This window comes from Crocodylus porosus, unplaced genomic scaffold, assembly GCF_001723895.1.
Source record: "Crocodylus porosus isolate Cpor-Errol unplaced genomic scaffold, CroPor_comp1, whole genome shotgun sequence".
Classification (NCBI taxonomy): domain Eukaryota; kingdom Metazoa; phylum Chordata; order Crocodylia; family Crocodylidae; genus Crocodylus; species Crocodylus porosus.
This window is the reverse complement of record NW_017728926.1, coordinates 9,276,215-9,296,418: the sequence shown is the minus strand read 5'-3', so window position 1 is coordinate 9,296,418 and position 20,204 is coordinate 9,276,215. Positions and strand designations below refer to the sequence as shown.

At 61.4% G+C, this 20,204-nt stretch overlaps 1 protein-coding gene across 2 annotated transcripts in view; it reads right to left on the bottom strand.

Annotated features, from left to right (window-relative positions):
* The window catches only part of PHC2 (polyhomeotic homolog 2), a 30,954-nt gene that overhangs the window by 8,015 nt on the left and 2,735 nt on the right, over positions 1-20,204 (bottom strand). Inside the window, exons 2-8 of one of the 2 annotated variants that reach the window (XM_019541357.1) lie at positions 16,176-16,334; positions 15,342-15,419; positions 14,052-14,228; positions 11,009-11,164; positions 10,259-10,559; positions 2,036-2,496; positions 1,508-1,685 (exon numbers count right to left, since the gene is read on the bottom strand). In XM_019541357.1, coding sequence (XP_019396902.1) covers positions 1,508-1,685; positions 2,036-2,496; positions 10,259-10,559; positions 11,009-11,164; positions 14,052-14,228; positions 15,342-15,419; positions 16,176-16,334 — 1,510 coding nt within the window. The remainder of the gene's footprint in view (positions 1-1,507; positions 1,686-2,035; positions 2,497-10,258; positions 10,560-11,008; positions 11,165-14,051; positions 14,229-15,341; positions 15,420-16,175; positions 16,335-20,204) is intronic. The other variant, XM_019541358.1, reaches the window with a different exon arrangement.

Here is a 20,204-nt window from a genome sequence, read left to right as displayed (position 1 = left end):
GAGCCGTCACCCTGCCCATCCTCTGCGGCAGCTCTGACAAGCCTTGGCAAGAGGACGGCTGACTGTTCTGGGCTGACAGCTCCTACAGCCAGTTCCTGCCCTCCTGGCATCGGCGAGCCCCCACCCCATGCTGCCCCACCACGTGTGTGGCCAGTCACTCCCTGTGCATCAGCAGTGCTGGGGTGGCTGGAGGTGCTGAAGCCAACCCTCAGGATCCCCTGGTCTGCGCTGCCTTGAAAACAAGACCCAAGTGGGCTAGCCTGGGGAGCAGACCCACAGTGCTGTGCAGTGACACAGCACCAACATGCCTCTGCCCCGCCTGCCCGCCCCACACAGGGAAGCCACCAGCTCCGGGCAGGGGCCCCGTGCAGCACGTTCATCACAGCTCGTGGGACGCCCCCGTGGCGGATGCAGGGCAGACACGACACCCCAGTCTGGCCTCGGCTCCCAGAGCAGCCGTAGGCCGGGACGCTCCCGGCTGCTGCTGCGAGCTGGTGCCGCACCCAGCATCAACCCCACACGGCCAGGCCAGGGCCTCCGTACTGCTGCCGTCACTCACAAGCCACAGTGCCACTGTCTGGGCAACACGCAGCCTGTGGGCCCCCAGCAAAGCCTGCCCCAAACTGTGCCATGGCCTCGGCTGCAGGCGTGCTGCTGCCTCCGGATGCATTCAGTGTAGGGTGCCCGTGCCAAGTTTTGGGCCACAGTGCTGCTCCAGCCGGGCAAACATACCGAGTTCCTGCCTAGTGCTGGGCCAGAGGGGCAGCGCGCGTAGCAACACATACTTACAGGTCACTCCACGCCACTGCCCAGGGCCAGCTCAGAAGGCTCCCCTGTCCTTGGGGCCCCCGAGGCTGTCAGGAAGTGCCAGTGCCCATGTCCACACATACCTCCTCTGCCCCCTCGCATCAGGGCAAAGCTTTCCACACAGAACATGCCTGGTGGGGCAGCCTCCTGGCCTGTCTCCTTTCCCTTCCTTTGCCTGCTGGCAGCTCCCACCCTCCTTCTGCCATGGGCTGATTTAGGTGCTATACCCCTGGAGCTCAGCCAGGACAAGAAAAGGGCACTCCACGGGCTGGAAGGGCCCCAAGGCAGCCAGGGCTGTGGTATGCCAAGATGCAGCCATCCGTTATGCTCCGCACCATGGGCCTGCCCTGCCCACCCCCGCTCAGCAGCTTGGCAAGGGCAGGCATCTTTATGGTGCCCTGTGCCATGCAGCCCACCCCTTGGCCCAGCACGGCCCATGCCCTCACGCATCTCTCCCCACCAGGCCTGCAGGCACTGTTTACGCCACAGGCATGCCCAGAAAACAGCTAGACCGGGCTGTGAGAACACCTCCCTCCTCCAAGCCCTCCCAGCCAAGCCGCCCTGACCCACTTCCTCACCAGCCTGTGCACCTCCCTGCTGAGCGGACACGTGACGTCTCCTAGACCGGGCCCGAGGCCGTCACAGTGTCGCTGAGACAGCTCCACCCGCCCCTGCTCCGTGCACAACAAACGCTCCTTACCGGGAGCCGGGGGCCGGCTGCACTCTGTCCCCTCCGGGGCTGGGGCTGGGGCCGGGGCCACGGCCGGGGGCGTTGGGGCAGCTGCCTGCTGCTGCTGCTGCTGCACTGGCAGGCTCTCCGAGCTCTTATCGGCAGGAAGAACGTCCTTCCTGGAGTTCTCCGGGATGCCGAGCTGCGGCTATTGGGAGAGGCAAGAGGCAGTGTCAGGCAGCCCGTGCGCAGAGTCCTCAGGGGATCCCAGCGCTCGCACACACGCGCACGCACAGGGGCCACGTCACGCGGCTCTGGACTGCAGGCTCCCTCCCACGCAGTGCTGAGCAGCCAGCAGGGCTGCCCCACAGCCGCGCAGGGCAGGAAGCAAGTGAGGACATGCTGCAGCTGCTGGTAGTCATCAAGCAAAGGGGAATCCATTTCACCCCCACCCCGTTTCCTCCTTTGAATTAGAGGAGCCCCCAGACAATTAACCTGCACATCCAGTCTCCTGTTTCAGGCAGGCAGTGCCACTGTCCTTGCCCTGCCCGGACTCACCGTGCCCACGGCAGGTTGCAGCTGCAGGATCACGGCTGAGGTGTGTTGGAACTTGCGTGGTGCAGCATGGTTCAGGCACCCAGGGTGTCCATTCTGGGTCCCGCCCTCCGGCCCGGGTGGTGCTGGGCCCACGGCCTGGAGCCCAGGGACGTGCGGGGTAGGCGGGCAGGGCTGGCTGGTGCTGGGTTTGTGCTGGCTGGAGGCTTGGCACGGCTGCGGGTGGGGAAGAGAGGCCTGGGCCTGTGGGGCACCGTGGCCCTGGAGCTGGACCTGCGGGCTGGGCTGCACAGCCAGGCTGGGCGTGGGCGAGGGCAGTGGCTGGAGTTGGGGTGAGGTGCTGGCACCGCCCTGGATGAGCTGAGGCTGAGGCCTGGGCTGGATCTGCTGCTGCTGGATCACAAACTGGTGCTGGATCTGCTTCTGCTGCTGCAGGAGCTGGTGGGGCTGCAGCTGGGCATAGGCTGCAGGGAAGCACAGCACAGAACCCTTGTCACTGGCCCATCACACACTTGCAGAGCATCAGCTTCCTCCAGGCTTGCCCACCCAGCACCCGCCAACACAGGCCACTGCACCCGAGACCCCACACACAGGGCACCCCACACTCACGGCTGGCACATTCACCCGCTCACCAAGCCAAGTGCGAGAGCTGTCAGGGGAGCAGGGGCTGAGCAGAGCCCTGGTGGTGGGAGACCAGTGCTAACCATGGCGGGACCATGGGCAGGGCGGCTCTATCTCAGTTCCTCTACCTGTGCAATGGGGATAACAGAGCGGTCTCATCCCACAGAGGCTATGGGGATTCAGGGTACTTGGGAGATACTTTGAAAACCCAGTAGGGTCCCCATGAGACCCCCATCTTCCCTGGCTGGTGAGAGCAGGTTTCTATGGAACTGGAGGAGAGGCCCAGGGCAGGTGGGTGGCAGCAAAGGGACAGGAGCTGGCGTGTGAGGCCCAAGTGGGGATGTGGGAGGGGCTGGGGCCTCCCCAAGGGACAAGGAGCTGCAGGAGAGGCCTCTGACCTCCACTCCCCAGGGCATCAGACTGGATCCCAGGGAAAGCTTCCCTGTCCCAGCGCTGCTTGGGCTCAGCCAGCATCAGTCAGGCTTGGGGAGGCTGTGCAGATGCGCCCGAGCACTGCAAGGGTTACAGCTGCGCTGGGATCTCGGGCAGGGGCTGCCTGTACTCGGGCTGCTCTGGCTCTCCCTGCACTGCTGCCCGCCCCCAAGATGCACAGTTGTCCAGCCACCGGGAACTAACTGCAGCAGATGCAGCCTCCGTGCTGGGGCTGGCGCTTCCAGTCCAGCATCAACCCACCCGAGGCCTGGCTGGCTGCTGCAGCTGACTCTGGGGAGCCCCAGCCTGAGCCACAGGGATGGGGGAGGCGTGGAAGGAGAAGGGGCCAGGGATTAGTCAAAGGGCAGATCTGGGCCCAGAGCTGTGGCCGTCCCGGAACCAGAGGTGGGCCGTTCCCTGCCCCTCTGCCAGGCTGCACCCCCAGCCTGCAGCTCCTGAACAGCAAGCCTGGGCTGAGCTGTGCCCGCAGCCTTGGAGCTTGCCTGCAGCCAGACCCACTCCTCTGCCGGGGCGCTCGGCCAGGGAGGGGTGGAGCAGGGACCCCAAGGTCCCTGGTTATGTCCGCCTCCCTCAGTGCATGGGGCCCTGTGCTGCTGCAGCCCACTGGAGGAGGAGCCCTGAGGACAGATGGGGACCTGGGACCCGTCTCTGAGCAGTGATCCCCCCGCAAGACAGGGCTGAGGGAACCTCTCCCAGGAGCCGCCTTTGACATGGCCCCACTGCTCCAGGCTCGACTCCTTCGGCAGGGGCTGCAGGCAGCAGCACCATCAGACCCCGACTGCGCCCAGTCCCCATTTCACACGCTCCCCGCATCCATGCCACACCAGCCCCCCGCCACCGCTCCCCAGCCCTGCGCTCTGCACCTGCCGCAGCCTTCACTCTCAAGGGCGCTTGCTTCTGCAGCAGGCCCATGCCAGCCCAGGACCCAGGAGCTTGGGCAACACAGCCCCCACTGTGCCCCCGGGCCAGTGCCAGCCAGAGCCGAGTCCAGCCGGCAAGCGCTCCCTGCAAGCTCTGTTCTTGTCTGGACCTGGCTGCAGTTGCGCAGGGCCCAGCCCAGCCCAGAACAGAGCTGCAGGGTTCAGGGGTCTGGCTGCAGTGGCCCAGGGCCCGGGCCCAGGCATCAGCTGAGCAGTGGTTCCCCCAGGGCCGTCCCTGCCAGCGCCCCTCCCCGCCCTGGGGCAGGTGCAGCTCCCTGGAGGTCAGCGCTGGGGTTAGGCCTGGTTTGGGCCCTTTGGCTCTGGCCTCCCAGCAGCTGCCACCTGCTCCGCTCACATCCTCCCCCAGCTTTTTAAATGCAGATTTGGCCTTTCTACTGGAAGCCTAAAAACCCCGTTACCATGGAAATGGCAGGGGTGGGGGGAGGGATAGTGGTTTCCCCCAAAGCTGCCGGCTGGGAGGGGGAGGGAGCCAGCGAGAAACCAGATACCCGTCAGCCAGCCCAGCCTGGGGACAAAGCCTGCACAGAGCGGCAGCGGCCGACCCCTCCCTGCCAGACAGGCCCTCAAGCGCCCTCCAGCCGGAGCACAGTCTCCAGGACCAAGGCACCGCAGCCTGGCTCCCCTCCCGGGCCTGCAGCACCCAGCTCAGCCTACCCACCCCTGTTGAAAGGCCTGGTCCCCAGTCCCCAGGAGCACATGGGCTGGCTGCTCTCAGACCTGCCTCCACTGCTGGGCACTGCCTGGGGCTTGAGCCAAGCACTTCCAGCAGGTCCCACGGCACTGGACCTCAGCCATGCAGGGCAGGGGGCAAGGACGCTGGGAAACAACCAAACCGGCACCCCTAGGGCAGCCCGGCTTTCCCCACCCGGTGCACAGCTTCCTGGCTGGCTCTGCCCAAAGCAGACTTTCCCCATGGAGCTGCGAAGACATCACCATCAGCTGCTGGTAGTATAAAATGTGTGACACTGTAAGCAATGCAGGTCTGTCCTGGAAGTGGTCTAGATAGACACTCCCATCAGAGTGACCATAGCAGCTCCCAGGGAAGGAGCTGGGGTCTACGTACCCTTTCCCTTTTTCCCCACGTAGCCCTTTTCTCCTGCCCAGGGATCCTGGCCTGGTGGAGGAAGACAACCACAGCCAGGGTGCCAGTGCTGGAAGCAGGGACTTGCAGCACTGCAGGTCTGTGCCTGCTTCTGCCTTGGATCTGGGAAGTCACAAGCCAGGGGGGGCAGAAGGCTCATGTAGGACCAACCCGTCTGACCTCTGCTACAGAACAGGCCCAGGGCTTCCCCAGCTTCATCCAGGCTTGAACAGAAGCAGAACCTGGAGAAAAATGCCCCGTTGTCACCTACACACCGGCCCGGTCCCAGAATCCAGCTGTCGCTGCACCGGGGCCAGTCCCAGAGGGAACATGACCTGCCTGCACAGCCCAAGACGCCTGCTTGGCAGGAATCACATGAGCCCTTTTTGTCCCCCATCATTCCCAAATCCCTGTCTCCTGGGGAAAGGCCTGCACACCTGTTCTTAGCTGTGTGGCTACCGTCAGCAGCATCCAAAGAGACAGCTCCCAGCCAGCTCCCAAGCAAGCTGGGCCACTCTGGGCCTGGTCCCACATGCCCCAGGCCTGCAGGATCGGAACCCTGAAGCCCCAGGAGTGCCTGTCCTCCCAGGCAGCTGGCAAGTGTGAGCAGCTCCAGGATGCCTGAGCTCTCAAGCCCTAAATGGATGTCAGCTGGAAAACAGCAGCACAAAATCCTACCAGCGCATCCCAGTCACATGCCTGGGCATCCAGGGCATGCCAAGGGGCAGGGACGTTTGCTTGCCTGGCCTCCATGCTGCCCTGAACATCCTGAGGGTGGCACGAAGGCGACATCCAGCTGCACCCAGCGTTCTGCCTGCAGCTCTGCCAGTGATGACTACGGGTCCTTCCCGCATTGCTAGGATGGGGAACAGCACAAGGCAAGAGCGGGGCCCTGGGGCCCTGGCAGACACGCTCACCAAACGCTTGCCCCACACAGCAAGCTGGCTGGTTCTCAAGACATAGCGCTACGAGCTGCAGCGAGCACAGCTGTGCAGCTCTTGTTTCTTGATCAAACTGCCAAGTGTTTCCAAGGCAGGTGCCTGACACGAGTCAAACACTTCCCTTCATCAACCCGGCCTGTCACTGCAAGCTGGTTTGACAGGATCCGTTTTCATCCCCTCACATTCCTTTGCTGCAATTATACTATCTGTCTTCAATTCTCCATCAGCTGTGTCCCACATCAGCTGCTCCATTACTCTGCCTCTGACTGATCTCAGGTTGACAGGCCTGTCATTATCCAGACCTGCCCTGTTCACCCTTCTTTAATACCAACATCACATTTGCTTTCTTCCAGCCTCCAAGCTTCCCAGTGTTTTACGCACGGTGAAAATCAATAGCAATGATCCACAGAGTGCTCTAGCCGGCTCTTTTAGGACTCTCAGATGCAAGTTACTGAGAACTGCCGATCTGAAAATGTCTCGCTTGAGGAGGTGCCGGTTAACGTTCTCCTCAGGTGCTGCAGTATGTCAGCATCATCGGATCACCTTGCTACATCACTTGGCTGCTTTCCAAATACTGAACAAAAATACTATTTAATGATCCCGTCTCTCCCACGTTCTTAGGGACAAGTCTCTCGTTTGCACCTAGCAACAGAACCGTTCCTTCTCCTCTCAATATGCCTTAATCTCTTACTCTCCCTGTTCCCTTCTGGCCTTTGATTTCTCCTTTAGTTTTTTGTTTCCCTTATCAATTTTCTACCACTGCCAATTTCTAATTTCTGTGCATCACGATCAGCTCTCCCTCTTCCCCATGATTTACATATATGTGCACAGGACTGTGGAGCTGCAGCTTCTGGGGCATCTTGTAAAACAGTCACTACTTATCATTCACTTCTTTCTATTCACATTCTTTCTTGTTGCTCACCTGGCTCAGCAGATGGCCTGTCACAGATGGGCAGAGACACCGGTCAGCCTACTCTAGCACAAGCTGCGATCCAAAGCAGACAGCACCTAGCACCCCATCTTCTGCTTTCCCTCCTAGGCTACTGATCTGTATAAGCATTCAGGATCATTTGCTTCCAAGTCATCAGAAACCTGGGAACATGAGTGGGCCATGTCGCTGCCCACTCATACCTCTCTCCATGCCTCAGTTTCTCCAGCCTTGTGAGTTCACTCCGACTGTCAGGTGCAGAGGATTAGTGACGGTGGCGACAGCATTTCCCAGGAATCACCCTGCCAGGCCTCTGGCTACGAGCAGCCAGGCCCATCTGTCTGCAAGGCACCGCGCCACGGGCAAGCCGGCCAGCTCTGTGCCCGCAGCTCTGGGCAGCGAGTGACAGCCATCTGTTGCTCAGGGACCCCTTTGCCGGCTCTCGGTACACCTGAGCACGCGCAAGCAGCTGGCACTCCCAGACCCTTCCCACTGCTGCCCATGGTTTGGGCCCTGCACTACCTCCTCCTGGACATCTCCGGGGCAAAGCATGGCTCGGGCTGCTACCCGGGCCGGGGGAAGCTGGACCTGGCTGAGCTGCCAGGAGCATGACCCGGGCTGTGGAGAGGAGATGCAGCCTGCCACCAGGAAGCGCAGGCCCCTGCAGCCCAGAGCCCCGCGAGCTGGGCAGGGCCTCGACAGCACCGGCTGCAGTTCCCTGCTGCTGCGGCAGCTTCCTCTGCCCAGGCCCTTATTTATTTATACTTCGTATCAAAGGCCACTGGTGCCATAGCAACCCACAACCACATCAGAAGAGGGGCTGCCAGGCCCTGCCGCCTCGGGGAGGGGGGCCGGGGGGCTGCCAGCAGAGCCTGTACCCGTGGCTGCAGATCACGGCCTGGCTGGACAGGTGCTGACACAGGCCTGCTCTTTTGTGCTAGAAACGCTTCTGGCCTCGCGCCACACCCCAGCTCCACACCTCCCCACGGCTGGGGCCAGCCCTGCAAACAAAAGGTCCCCAGGGGGCTGGCCACAACTGAGGACAGCAGGATCACGGCCGTCTCCCCTGCAGGGAGCAGGGTCCCAAACACCCCTTAGCTGGAGAACAAAGGTGGCCTCCCAGCCCCGCAGGCTGCAGCATCTCCAGGGCAGCCTCCACCGCCCAGCTCGGGCACCGTGGAGCTGGGAACGGAGCCCCCAGAGGCCTCTCTCTAGCTGTGCTTGGAGCCAGGGGCCCTGGGACATGCTCGCTTGAGTCCTGGGGGAGAACAGCCCAGAAGGCCCCCAGCGCCAAGGAGCCGTGCCCTGCTAGGCGACTTCCCCGTGTGTGAACTCTTGGCCAGCGGCAAGTGAAAGCTGAACAGCTGTAACTAGGCCCCAGTGCTGCGGCTATGCCTCCGCCGGGGAAGTGTGGGGATGCCAGCAATTACCATGCAGCTGCTCTGCCATGGTAAAGACATCACTGATGGCCTCCGACCCCTCCTGGCAAAGGACAACCATCTCATGGTAACCGCAGGGGACAAACCTGTCCTGGCTGACAGGCAGCCCCCAGCCTCACATGACATCTCTCCAGCAACAGGCTACCCAACTCCCATCCCCAGCGAGACATCAGGCCTTGCAGGGGATGTAAATGTCTGCTGGGTCCCCACTTCAATACAGACCACGTCATCACTGGACCGACTAACAAGGAACACAACATCTGAGGTTTGTTTGCCTGCACCTCTGCCAACGGCCTGCGCACCAGCACCTGCTCAGAGCCGCTCTGCGGTCTGCACCACACGGACGGGGCCATCTCTGACAATGCACGGACACGGCTCTGACATGGGTCGCACAAAGACCCACAGGCCTGCTCCTGACACTCCGACCTCCCTGGGCACTGCAGTGCTGACCTCAGGATGACTCTTCTCAGGCAGCAACATGTTAAACACCAATTTGAACGGGTAATGGCAGGACAAGAAGTCACCCGCAGACTGGGCTGCGTTGCTGTGGTTTAAACAGTGACTGTGGGCTCTTAAACGTGCATTAATTCCTGTAACCCTTTGCTCTGATGGTTCTTTGCTCATTTGCTTCTCCCAGCACCATCACAGAATCAGAGACCAGGAGGGCTGGAAGGGACCTCACGAGGTCACATCTAGTCCAACCTCCTGCTCTTAAGCTGGACCAGCCCCAACTAGATCATCTCAGCCAGGGGTTTGTCTAGCCAGGTCTTAAACACCTCCAAGGATGGAGACTCCACCACCTCTCTTGGGTAACCTGTTCCAGTGCTTCACCACCTCCTCCTTGGCAACACATGGGGGTGCACGTGCACCCCCTAAGATTGGCAGTAGACCCCCTGAAACTGGGTGCCGCCGGGGGTCACTGCTTGCCACCCGCCCCCCCACTGCTGACACTGCCGCTGCCTGCGGGTGGTCGCCGTGCCCCCCCAGCCTCAGGAGGCATGAGGCATTCATGACCCTCCTCGTAAGAAAGCTTTTCCTCATACCTAACCTAAACTGCCCTTGCTGCAGCTTGAGCCCATTGCTCCTTGTTCTGTCATCTGCCCCCACCGAGAGCAGCCCAGCTCCATCCTCTTTGAACCTTCCTCCAGAGAGTAGAAGGCTGCTATTAAATCCCTCCTCAGTCTTCTCTTCTCCAGACTAAATAAGCCCAGTTCCCTCAGCCTCTCCTCACAAGTCATGCCCCTCTCTCCACCCTTTTCCCACCGTTTGCATCCAAGTCACTCACCCCCTGCACACACCGCTCCGTGCTGCCCTTGCCCAGCGTCTGCTGAAGGGAACTCAAGTTCACAAAAACTTGTGCTCTACGAGTATCTTAGCTAGACTACAAGGTGTGCCTCTGCCCTGCCTCCTGCCTCACTTCAACACTGATACTGCAGCTCTGCCAGGGGATGTTGGCAGGGCAGGGTGGCTGTGCCCAGGCTGTTCTCCCAGGAGCAGAGGCAGAGAGCTGGCACATGACTCCCTGCAACCGTAAGGGCCTACAGGTCTTCATCACCAGCACAACTGCATGAGCACCCGGTGCCACCCTCAGGCCCTGCTCATGGCACAAGCATTGCTGCAGTCATGATGGCCCCTGTCTTGCAGCAAAGCCCAGGTACACAGAACTCCAGCATCAGAAGTTACCAACGCATGACATCGTGGCATCCCCGCATGGCCCTGCCCCACATACCGTGGGTCCACCACCCTGCAGCCTGACACCTGCAGCTACCCAGCTGTGGTCATGCAAGGGGGAGGGGGCCCTGCAGGACGCTGTGCGCCTTACCTGGGGCAATGAGGGGGTGGCTGGTCACCGGTGTCACTGTGCGGTTCATGGGGTGCCCCCGGCTGTCAGCACTGCTGGGTACACTGTCTCCCTTTTTAAGGTGCTCCGTCGCCTGCTCAGCCTGGCCACCTTTGGAGCCCATGGTGGGTGCCTGAGCCGCGGCCTTGCCCTGAGAAGCGCTGGAGGCTGGCTGGCTGCTGCCTGGTGCTGGCTTCATAGCCAGGGTGGGGAGCTGCTGGGCTTGGGAGGAAGCCACTCCTTGTGCTACTGTCTGCTGAGTTCTTATGGCCAAATTCTGTACCTGGAAGGGAGTGGGGAAAGCTCAGAGGGAGGCACAGGCCAGCACTGCCTTCAGGCATGGGTCCCTGAGGAGGCACTGGGCAGGGGGCCAGCCCTTGCACACTGCCGCTGTAGCCTCTGCTGGGGGGGCCACCCTGAGGATGGCGGCATGGAAGCAAGAAGTGCCCACGCTCCTCTGCCAGTCAGACAGCCGTGGGCCAGCCCCGCCTGAGCACAGCTGGCCTGGGGCTAGCAGGCGAGAAGGGAAAGGTCCCTGGAGCCACTCAGCCCCCGCAGGGCACCCACCCCTTCTGCCCATCCCCGGCACCCACCCCAGCACCTGCTCCCCCCAGTCACTGCCGGACGGGCCCTGGCGCCACCTGGCGGGAACACGGCTCTGTGGGCACCCAGGCTTCTCCCTGGCCTGCTCTGCTCAGTGGGTCTGGGCAGGAGGGCAAGGGGGTCTCTCACCTGAGCAGTGGTGGTGGATGGCTGGGAGGTGGGGGCTGCACCGCTCTCGGGCTGCACCGTGGCGACTGTGGCCGTAGGCGTGAAGATGAGCTGGGGGGATAAAGGAACAGCACGGCCTAGGCTCCTAGCTACTTGCACAAGGTTACTTTGCTGGGCCTGGAAATTACATGAAACGTGTTGCCTTTTACGTCACCCGCCGCTGGCTCAGGCCAAGAAAGCAAAGCGAGAAGGCCCCAGGGTGCCCAGGGCATGTTGGGACAGGAGGGAGGGGCGACAGTGAAGCAGGCAGGTGGCAGGAGGCACCAGAGACAAGCAAGTCTGTTGTGTGCCAGAGACAGAGCGTGCACTGCACAGGTGCATATGTGTGGGACTGCAGGAAGCATGCAGGACTGCGTGTGCACACGCAAGAGATGGCAGCACGGGACCATGTGCACGGGTGTGTAGACTGAGTGAGAGGGTGAGGGTGCAAATGAAACAGCGCAATGCCATGCGAGACCCTGGCTCGGCAGGCACCAGCGCGACCGTGCACAAGTGACAATTCAGTGTGGGGCGAGATGGGCTCCGGCTGGCTGGCTGGAGCCACTCCACTGCTGTCCATTCCCAACCCGTGAGCCAGTGGTTCTCCAGTGTGTGAATGCCTGCGTGTGCTCCCGTCACACTGGAGGCGTGTGTGCAAGAGACAGGCAAAGACTCAGTGCATCACACTGACTGCCACACAGACCGTATGTGCGTGCACATTTAGGTGTGCATCACTGATCTGCATAAGAGATTGCTACACTTGTGCATGAATGCATGTGTCATGGCTGTGCATGACTGGCCGTGGAGGCTGTGTGTACGTGTATCTGGTGCCCCAGAGCTCGCACACTTGTCCCAACGCCCTCACCTGAGGAAACACATTGTCTTATTTTTGGAAGAAATTAAAAAGTGGCCGGTGCTGGAAAAAAGGCAGCAAGCCATGTCTGTTACCCAATCAGAATTGCTGCTGCCATCATTGCCCAATGAGAATGGTTACTGCCACATCTGTTACCCAATCAGAATAGCTGCTTCCATGTCAGCGAGCCATTCAGAAGGGCTGCCGCCATCGTTACCCAACCACAGCCACTGGGAACAGGGAGCCGGCAGCCAGACCCAGCAGCCCCAATTCCCACCCCCTTGAGCCTGGATGGTGCCACGTGGCCTGGAGCATGGGCTCCAAGCGCCCCCTCCCCAGGCCAGGCCAGGCCAGGCGGTGCTCGGCTCAGAGCCACACGTGAGCAGGGCTTTGGCAGCCAGGATACAGGGACCCTCAGCCACAGCTCGGCAGTGCACAGCCGGGGCCCCGGCTCCAACACAGTCTCACGTGGAGGCCAGGCAGGTGGGAGCTGGAGTGGACCTGCCCCCTCCACCCCGAGCCCCCTGCATGCCTCTCCAGACCCGAGAGGCTCCCGTGAAATCCTACCGGGACTCGTGAGGCTGTAATGCAGCCCCAGCCCGGCCGGGGCCAGCCTGCGCACTCACAACCAGGGCACACAAGCCAGGAGGCACTGCCACTCGCTGGCAGCAGCCACCAGCTTCCAGAGGGCCAGTGACTAAACCACCCCAGCCTTCAGGACCCTGCCTCATCCTACAGGCAGCAGGCCCACATACAGACCCGTGTCCTTCCAGGGGACATGGCACAATCCAGGCTCAGCCCCAGGCTTCCCACAGGCCCCAGCAGAAAAAGCAGAGGCCAGAAAGCAGAGCTCCCTCCCTAGGTGTCCCTGTGGGATGGGCCAAGTCCCAGCACCTCCCCCCTGTCCATCCCAGGCAGGCCTCCCCCGAGGGCCAGGAGCTCATGCTGGGACACTGGGCATGCCAGGGGTGGGGAGCTCCTGCCCCTTGACTTTCTGACCCTGCTTGCTGCCAGCTGGCCCCAAAGGAAGGAAATGCAGAGCAGCGTGGGTACAAGCACAGCGTGGTGAGGATGGGAAAGGGTGCGAGCACGGCCAGGCCGCAGGCAGGCAGGGCATGCAGCACAAGCACAGCGAACCAAACTCCAAGGGCTGCTGTTAAAGAGACACCGGGTGCAGGGTGGCACAGGGACCTGGGGGGAGGAGGCTGCAGAACGTCGGTGCCAGGAGCACACGCTGCCAGCCACTGCCGCATGCGGAGACTGGCCGAGGTGCAGGGAGAGGGCTGGCCTGGACGGGCGCTGGGGCTGGTACTGAGGAGCCTCCCCAGAGCTGGCAGCTCCCGGGGCTAGGGCCAGGTCTGAGGACATCACGGGGCCGCAGGGGGCAGGGCGGGTGCACGGGCAGCTCGCCCAGCACCTGTGTGCGTTATGTGCTGCTCCAGGCGCACTTTGGCCTCGCTCGCTCCCTGAGCCAGATGGCACTATTTCCTTCTCCCCCCATGCCCAGCATGAGGCCCATAGTACAGGCAGGTGCAGCTGGGGCCCAGCTCTGGGAGGCACAGGGGAGCTATGCTTCCACGGCAGCAAGCCACCCGGGGCCCCCTGGGCCAACCATCCAGCTGTGGCACGTATCAGCCAGAGCACCTGGGTGCCAGGCCACCCCGAACCCCTGCAGCACAAACCGAGCTCTGGGTACCTGGGGAGGTGCTGGGGAGTGTCAGGGTGCACAGGCAGCTCCGTGCAGGAGCAGGAATTCAGCTGGGGGAAGGGGGGCCTGGCCAAGGGCAGGATCCGTGCTCTGTACCCACGGCAGCTGCGCGGTGGGAGTGGCAGGGCCAGGCAGCAGCCGTGAGGGTCCCTGGTGCTCTCTGCCAGACAGGAGCAGCCCTGCTCCCAGCCACACAGGTGCCCCCACCCTGCCCTCAGCTGGGGGCAGACCAGCACGGTGCCTCCAGGGTGGGGGGAGGTGAATTCCAGTCCCAGAGACCCTCCCACATCTGGGCACCGCAGGAGGGGCAGGGCCAAAACCCTTAATCCCCGAACTGGATTGGCGGGTGGGGGAATGCTTATGCTAAGAGGATGCCGGCAGGATCGGTGTCTCTTTAAAACCAAGCAGGGGAGGGGAGCCAGAGCCTGCACATGGCACAATCCACACCCGCGGCTGCCTCTTACCATCTGGGCCCGGAGGTACATCTGGGCCTGGCTGGCCGTCAGGGCTGGGGAGGCGGCATTGCCCAGGAGCACAGCCTGCTGCGTGATGCCCGAGGCGGCAGCGGCAGCGGCGGCAGAGTTCACGCTCTGAGCTCGGTTGATCAGCTGGGCGGCAGCCGGGGACGTGGCCAAGTTTATCTGGGGAAAAAAGGAGAAGCCGTGGGATGGGATGCACAGGGGTCACCCCACGCTGCCCCAGACTCTCCCCTGCCCCTCGCCAGGCCCCCGTGTAATGGAAGCACCAGTCCCGGAAGCAGCAGGGGCAGCAGGCAGGGCCCAGAGGACTTGAGCAAGTCAGGAAGCCAGATCCCAACCCCAGGGCCCCTCGAAACATTCACTCCAAACTGGGACAAAAGGCCAAAGACCGGCAGGCGCAGGCAATCCTGGCAGCCTACAGAGCACAGGGCCTAGGGGGAAGCCAGGCAGGTTGGTCTGGCAGGGACATGCCAGGCGTCCATTGGCTGCTGACCGTGGCTGTACAGCCAGCGAAAACAACCATTTTGTCATGACCAAGCTGCTGCCAACAAGAGCTCAGGGCTCTATGAAGGGCCGAAGGGGCAGCCAGCCCCCCTAGGCCAGTCCTCAGTACCCCCGTCCCAGGGACTTGGAGGGAGAGCCAGCTCTCCAGCTCCAAGGCTCCCAGCCCAGCAGGCCACCAAGGCCCACAAACTGGGACTGCTGGGAACCCGCTGGGGCCTCTGGAAGTTCATTGGAACGGAGCGGTTTCACCAACAGCGATGCTTGGACACATCAGCAACTTCCAAGAAAAAGTGCATCACTGGGTTTTTCTGCCCAGTTGCTCCTGGCTGCCCAACAGGCCAGTACTGGGGGGGAAGAAGGGGTTCCACATCTCAGCCGCAGGGAGCCCACCTGTGGCACTGGCTGGTTATGGGCCCCTCATTCTACCTCAGGTGCCCCCTTCCCTACCTACCTTAAGCCCTGTGCAGCCAGGGTGCCATGCAGCGCTGACGAGACCTAGCAGCCCACGCAGGGCACCCTGTCTGGAGACCGAGCTGCTAGATAGACTGCTGCACCCCAGCCATGGGGTGCTAGGCTCATGTGGGTGTGTGTGAGGGGAGCCCCAGTGGCAGAGGGGGCTCTCAGGAGGGGCTGCACACTTTCCACGTGGACGGTGTCTCCTGGCTTCACATCCCTGGGAAGAGCTGGAGGAGCAGGCAGGACTGATGGAGGGAGCCAGGGCTGGCAGTGACTGGACAGCGGGGAAACACTGGCAACCAGTAGGCGACTTACCGTGGGCTGCTGTGATGGTGCCTGCTGGGGGGCATTGCTGCCGGACGAACCGCCCTGCCTGTTAGCAGCCAAACTTGCCTGCAAGGGAAAGCAGAAGGCATGTCACCCTGGCCCTGACCCCGAGCCTGAATACAGTACAGGGGACTCGGACATCCTCCCCTGTGCTCGGCCTGAAAAGAGCCACTCGGAGCTGCTGGCGAGTCAGGTAAATGCATCCATGCCCCACAGGAACTGCTCAGCTACAACCTTCCCTGGTCCCTGCGATACACCCAAACGCAGCCCCCACAGGCTAAACTCAATGGCAGCAGCATGCACCTGAACCCAAGCATGCGCTCACCATCCCCCCCCATCGCTCCGGGTCTCTGGACGCCCCCAGATGCAACCCCACACTAGCAACTGCCACTCTTGGCCCAACCAGTCCCTCTCTGCCTTGCCCCACAGCCAAGCAAAGCAAATGCTGAGTGCCACAGGTCTTCCTTGAAGACTTCCCAGAGGGCAGCTCCCATCGCCTGGGGCATCCTAGCTCAGCCTCCAACCCCGGATCCTGCTCGGGGAATGGATGAGGTGGGGAGGGGGATGGGGGAGGAGAAAACAGAGCAGATGGACAGGCTTGGGAGAAGAGGGGCCTGTGTAGAGATGGACTGAAGGACAAGACGTATCTGTCCCTCCTCCACACCTCTCACTGAAGCCAAGCTGGCCCCACCCCCAGCGTAACAGCAGCCCACAGGACTGCACGGTGCAAGCAGCCCAAGACGGGCCTGTGTCCCAAGCTGGTGATGCTCCACAAAGCCTGGCCCCGGTCCCACGTGGCAGAGGTGATCCCCCGCCCCATACCTGCTGCACAGCGGCCAGGCTCTGGAGCTGGGCGCTGCTGAGGTGCTGCTGCTGAAGAGCCGCCGTCTGCAGCATGAGGTGCTGCTGCTGTGCTGCATACATCTGCTGCAGGTACTGCGCCGCGGTGTTGGGCTGCCGGTGCAGGGCCTGCTGGATCACCTGGCCAAGGGAACACAGGGAGAGGGCAGAGGCGTGAGCGTCTCACACGGCAGAGGCAGAGCAGGGCCCGGCCTGAATCCCCAGAGTGGGAGAGCAGGGAGGCTCCCAGGGCAGAGCAGCAGCTCAAAGCTGATCTGGTCCTGCCTGGAAAGCCAGGAGCCTTTGCTGAAAGCATTTCAGCCACCCACCCCCTCGCTGGGGCTCTGCAAGGGGAGGGAAGGGGCCAGGTCAAAGGTTAACTGGGGGCAAAGAGGGCAGGGTGGTTTAATCTCCCACAAGTCTCTGCCAGAGTTTTTCAATCTGTTTTGGGGCTGCGCTGCCTAGACTTCTCCCCCATCCATCATGGGCCAGCTCCCTGCCCCACTCAGATTCCTGCCTGGCTATCCATCACCTCCCAACAAAGCCAGATGACATCTGTCCTCCAGCCATGCAGGCTGCATCGGACACAGGGGGCCCAGGGGCCGGGCTGGGCAGGAATGTGGAGAATCCGAGGTGAACAACCAGGCCTGGGTCAAACAGCTTCAATAGTGGGAGCTGAACAACAGGAAGCATCTGGACGTGGCCTGGACAGCGCTGAAGGGTGGGAGCCAGCAGATCCCCCTGCCAGGCAGCACTGACTGCAGCAATGGGAATGCAGCTCCTGCTCTCAGTGCCTGGGAGGTGCACCAGCCTGAGGAAGGGCTCAAAGGAGACGCCCCACTGAGACCGCTCCCAGGGACTTCACTTCCATCCAGTCTTTCTTGCCCGTTCCAAAGGCCAAGCACTTCTCGGTGCAGATCTAGTCACGTCTCACGTTAGGAACAACACTGCAGGGTACTGGAGGCCCCACCTAGTTCAGCCGCCTTCTTGGGGCAGGGTCATTTGTGATTAAACCATCCCAGCCAAGGGTCCGTTTGACCTGCTTGTTAAATTTCCTAAGATTCCCTAGGTGCCTGTTCCAGTGTTTGCCAAATCTCCAGCCTGTTCCCCTGCTGCAGCTTGAGGCTTTGCCCAAGGTCTGCAGCACAGTGCAGACATCCAGCACGGCCATCCTTCCCTCCCGGGTTCCCTGGCATTGTGGGAGCAGTAGGCACAGCAGCTGGGACTGTGGCTTTGAGGACCTCTGGCTGTGACTGAAAGACAAACAACAGCGGGCCACAGTGACCTGAGAGAGACACCAGCGCAGAGGAGCAGCATAAGAAGCTGACATCCAATGGGAACCACACAAGGAACCAGTACATATACAGGACCAGCATGAGCCTGCGTGGCAAGCTCAGAGACGGGGGGCCCAGAGCGAGCTACACCTAGCAAGGGACAAAAGACAAATGCAGAGGTTCTAAAATACATTGGAAGTGAGGAAGGCCCAAGAGGTCCAGGCCCATGCTTCCCAAGGAAGGACAGCAGCAGCAGCTGACTATGGTCACTGCACTATGGAAAGCCTCCTCCACTTCAGTCTTCACAAGGAAGATGAATTATGACCAGGTACTTAAAAAAAACTGACACTAGCAGGAGAAGGTATGGAAGGAACAGCTTAAAGGAAATTCAGATGAGACAGATGGATTAAGTCACCTGAGCTGGGCAAATTCACGCCGAGAGACCTAGTCAAAGCCACGCTGGAACTGCGGGCAGCGACGGAGCAGTGCTGGGCTGGAGAACGCCAAACAGCACCTGGCTTAAGGGGGAGGGAAAACAAAGACAGGGGATTTATGGACCAGTCAGACCGACCCGAACACCTGGACCAGTCAATTTATACACCCCAGAGAGCAAGGTGATTTAAAAACAGCCAGGAGGGATCTGCCCAGGATAACCTGCATTGAACCAATCTCATTCCCCCCGCCGACAACACAGGCTGACTTAGTGAAGACAGAAGCTGTGGCTGTGATCCATCCTGATGCTAGTCGGTCTTCGGAGACTGTCCCATGTGACAGCCTAATAAGAAACAAGGGAAATATGGTCTTGATGAAATTGCAACTTGCTGAAAAACTGCTCTCAGAAAGCAGTTCATGATTTCCTGTCCGCCTGGGAAGGCGTTTCAAGTCGGGGGTGGTCCCAGCAGGGCCTGTCCTGGCTGCAGTTCTGTTCAATAGTCTCATTCTTTAGCTGGGTGACAGAGTCAAGTGTGCCTGGAATATCCGCATGACACCATGAGCTGCCAGCACCCGGGAAGGGAGGATCAGAATTCAAAGTGGTCTTCATAGATCGGAGAAATGTCCCCAAATCAAGAGGATGAAAGTCTTACAGGCAAGGCAAAGCACAGCACTCAGGAGGAAGCAGCCCAGTGCCCCAGGACAAACTGGACACCAATAGTGCACCAGATGCAGAGGTCAGAGAACTGCAGACAACACAGGAACCTGCTACAGAACAGCCAAATCTCAGCCTGGGATGAATTAACAGAACAGCCCCATGCGAGACAGCAGGGAGGAGGGAGGAATTGTTCCACTGTGCTCAGCACTGGTGAGGCTCAGCCAGAGGACAGCATCTGATGTGGGGCACCAGAGAGGTGGTCAAGCTGGAAAGTCTGGAGGAAAGACCCCCAGATGGAAAACAACCTACGGGGAAGGGCTGTAGGCACTGGGGGTCCCTCTGGAAAAGTAATGGCTGGTTGCAGGGAGGTGAAAAGTAGGGATGGGGACCAGTTGTCCCCCATTTCTGAGGGGGGGGGTGGGGAAAGGGGCACAAAAAGATGTGCAGAGAAGCTGACTAGGTTGGCTCCTAGGAACGGCTCTTACCGCTGGCTCTACAGGCTGCCTCAGCTGTGGACTTTTCAAAAGCAGAGCAGAGGAGCATCTGTCCGGCCAGGCCAAGAGACCTGGTCCTGCCTGCGTGGAGGCACATGGACTGGATGGGCCGTAAGGACCTACGGCTCTGTAACTGCCCATGAGCGAGGTGCCAGCTTTGCTCCCAGTGAGCACTGGGCCATCCAGTCCATCATGAGCAGAGACCTGGCCAGCACTGAGGCATGGACAAGAAGCAGTTTAGCCCAGAGGCCTCAAGACACGTGATGACCAGTAGCAAAGGACCTCTCAAGCGGCAACTGGAACCATCCTCTCTGTCCTATGGATGGGGAAACCGAGGCACGCACATGACTTGCCAAAGACCACAGGACAAGGCACCGAAGGAGACAGGAGCAGAAGCCCACAGCCCTGGTCCCTGGTGGCGCGCCACCCGTCCAAGGCCTACAGTACAGCTGTAGGTAGAGGCTGCAGACAGCTCAGCAAGGCCAGAGCAAGCCGCCCGCACGGGATTGTGGCAGAAGCCAGATGCCCTGGCACACAGCTCTGTGGAGCCCCTGAGCGCTCGGGACGGTCCCAAGCCCAGGCCTCTGGTGCAGACTGGGAGCACAGATGGTGGCACACCAGCCATATGACATGGAGAGCTGAGGTCCCGTTGCAGCCAGCCATACTACCGCTGGTCCGACGGCCCATCTGAGCAGTAGCTCCAGATCCAGGTCTTTGCTCAGCAACCACCCCCCTTACAGGGAGATGTAACAAAGCTCATTCACTGGCCAAAATAAAGTTCTTATCAACATGCACCCACAAGGCCTTGGGCCCCCCTTCCTGGCGCACTCAATCAGCAGCGCCAGGCTCAGTCCACCCAGGGCTCTGCACCGTGGGCCCTCCACGCCCTCCCCTTTGCACTGCACAGACGCCCAGGTCCCCGAGTCACCCCAGGGCCCTGCGAGGCCCAGAGCCTGGCTCCACCTGCCTCTGAGCCAGGCCCCGGGTACTCCAGACACCCAGCCTGGTGCTGCTGCTCGTTCCCCGTGCCCAGCTCGCAGGAGCAGGTCTCTGCCTGCCCTGGCGCCCCGCGCGGGGCCGGGGACGCCGGGCCGGGTGCCACCCCGCAAGGAGCCAGGCTGGGGAGGGAGCGGTACTCACGGGCGGCGCGCTC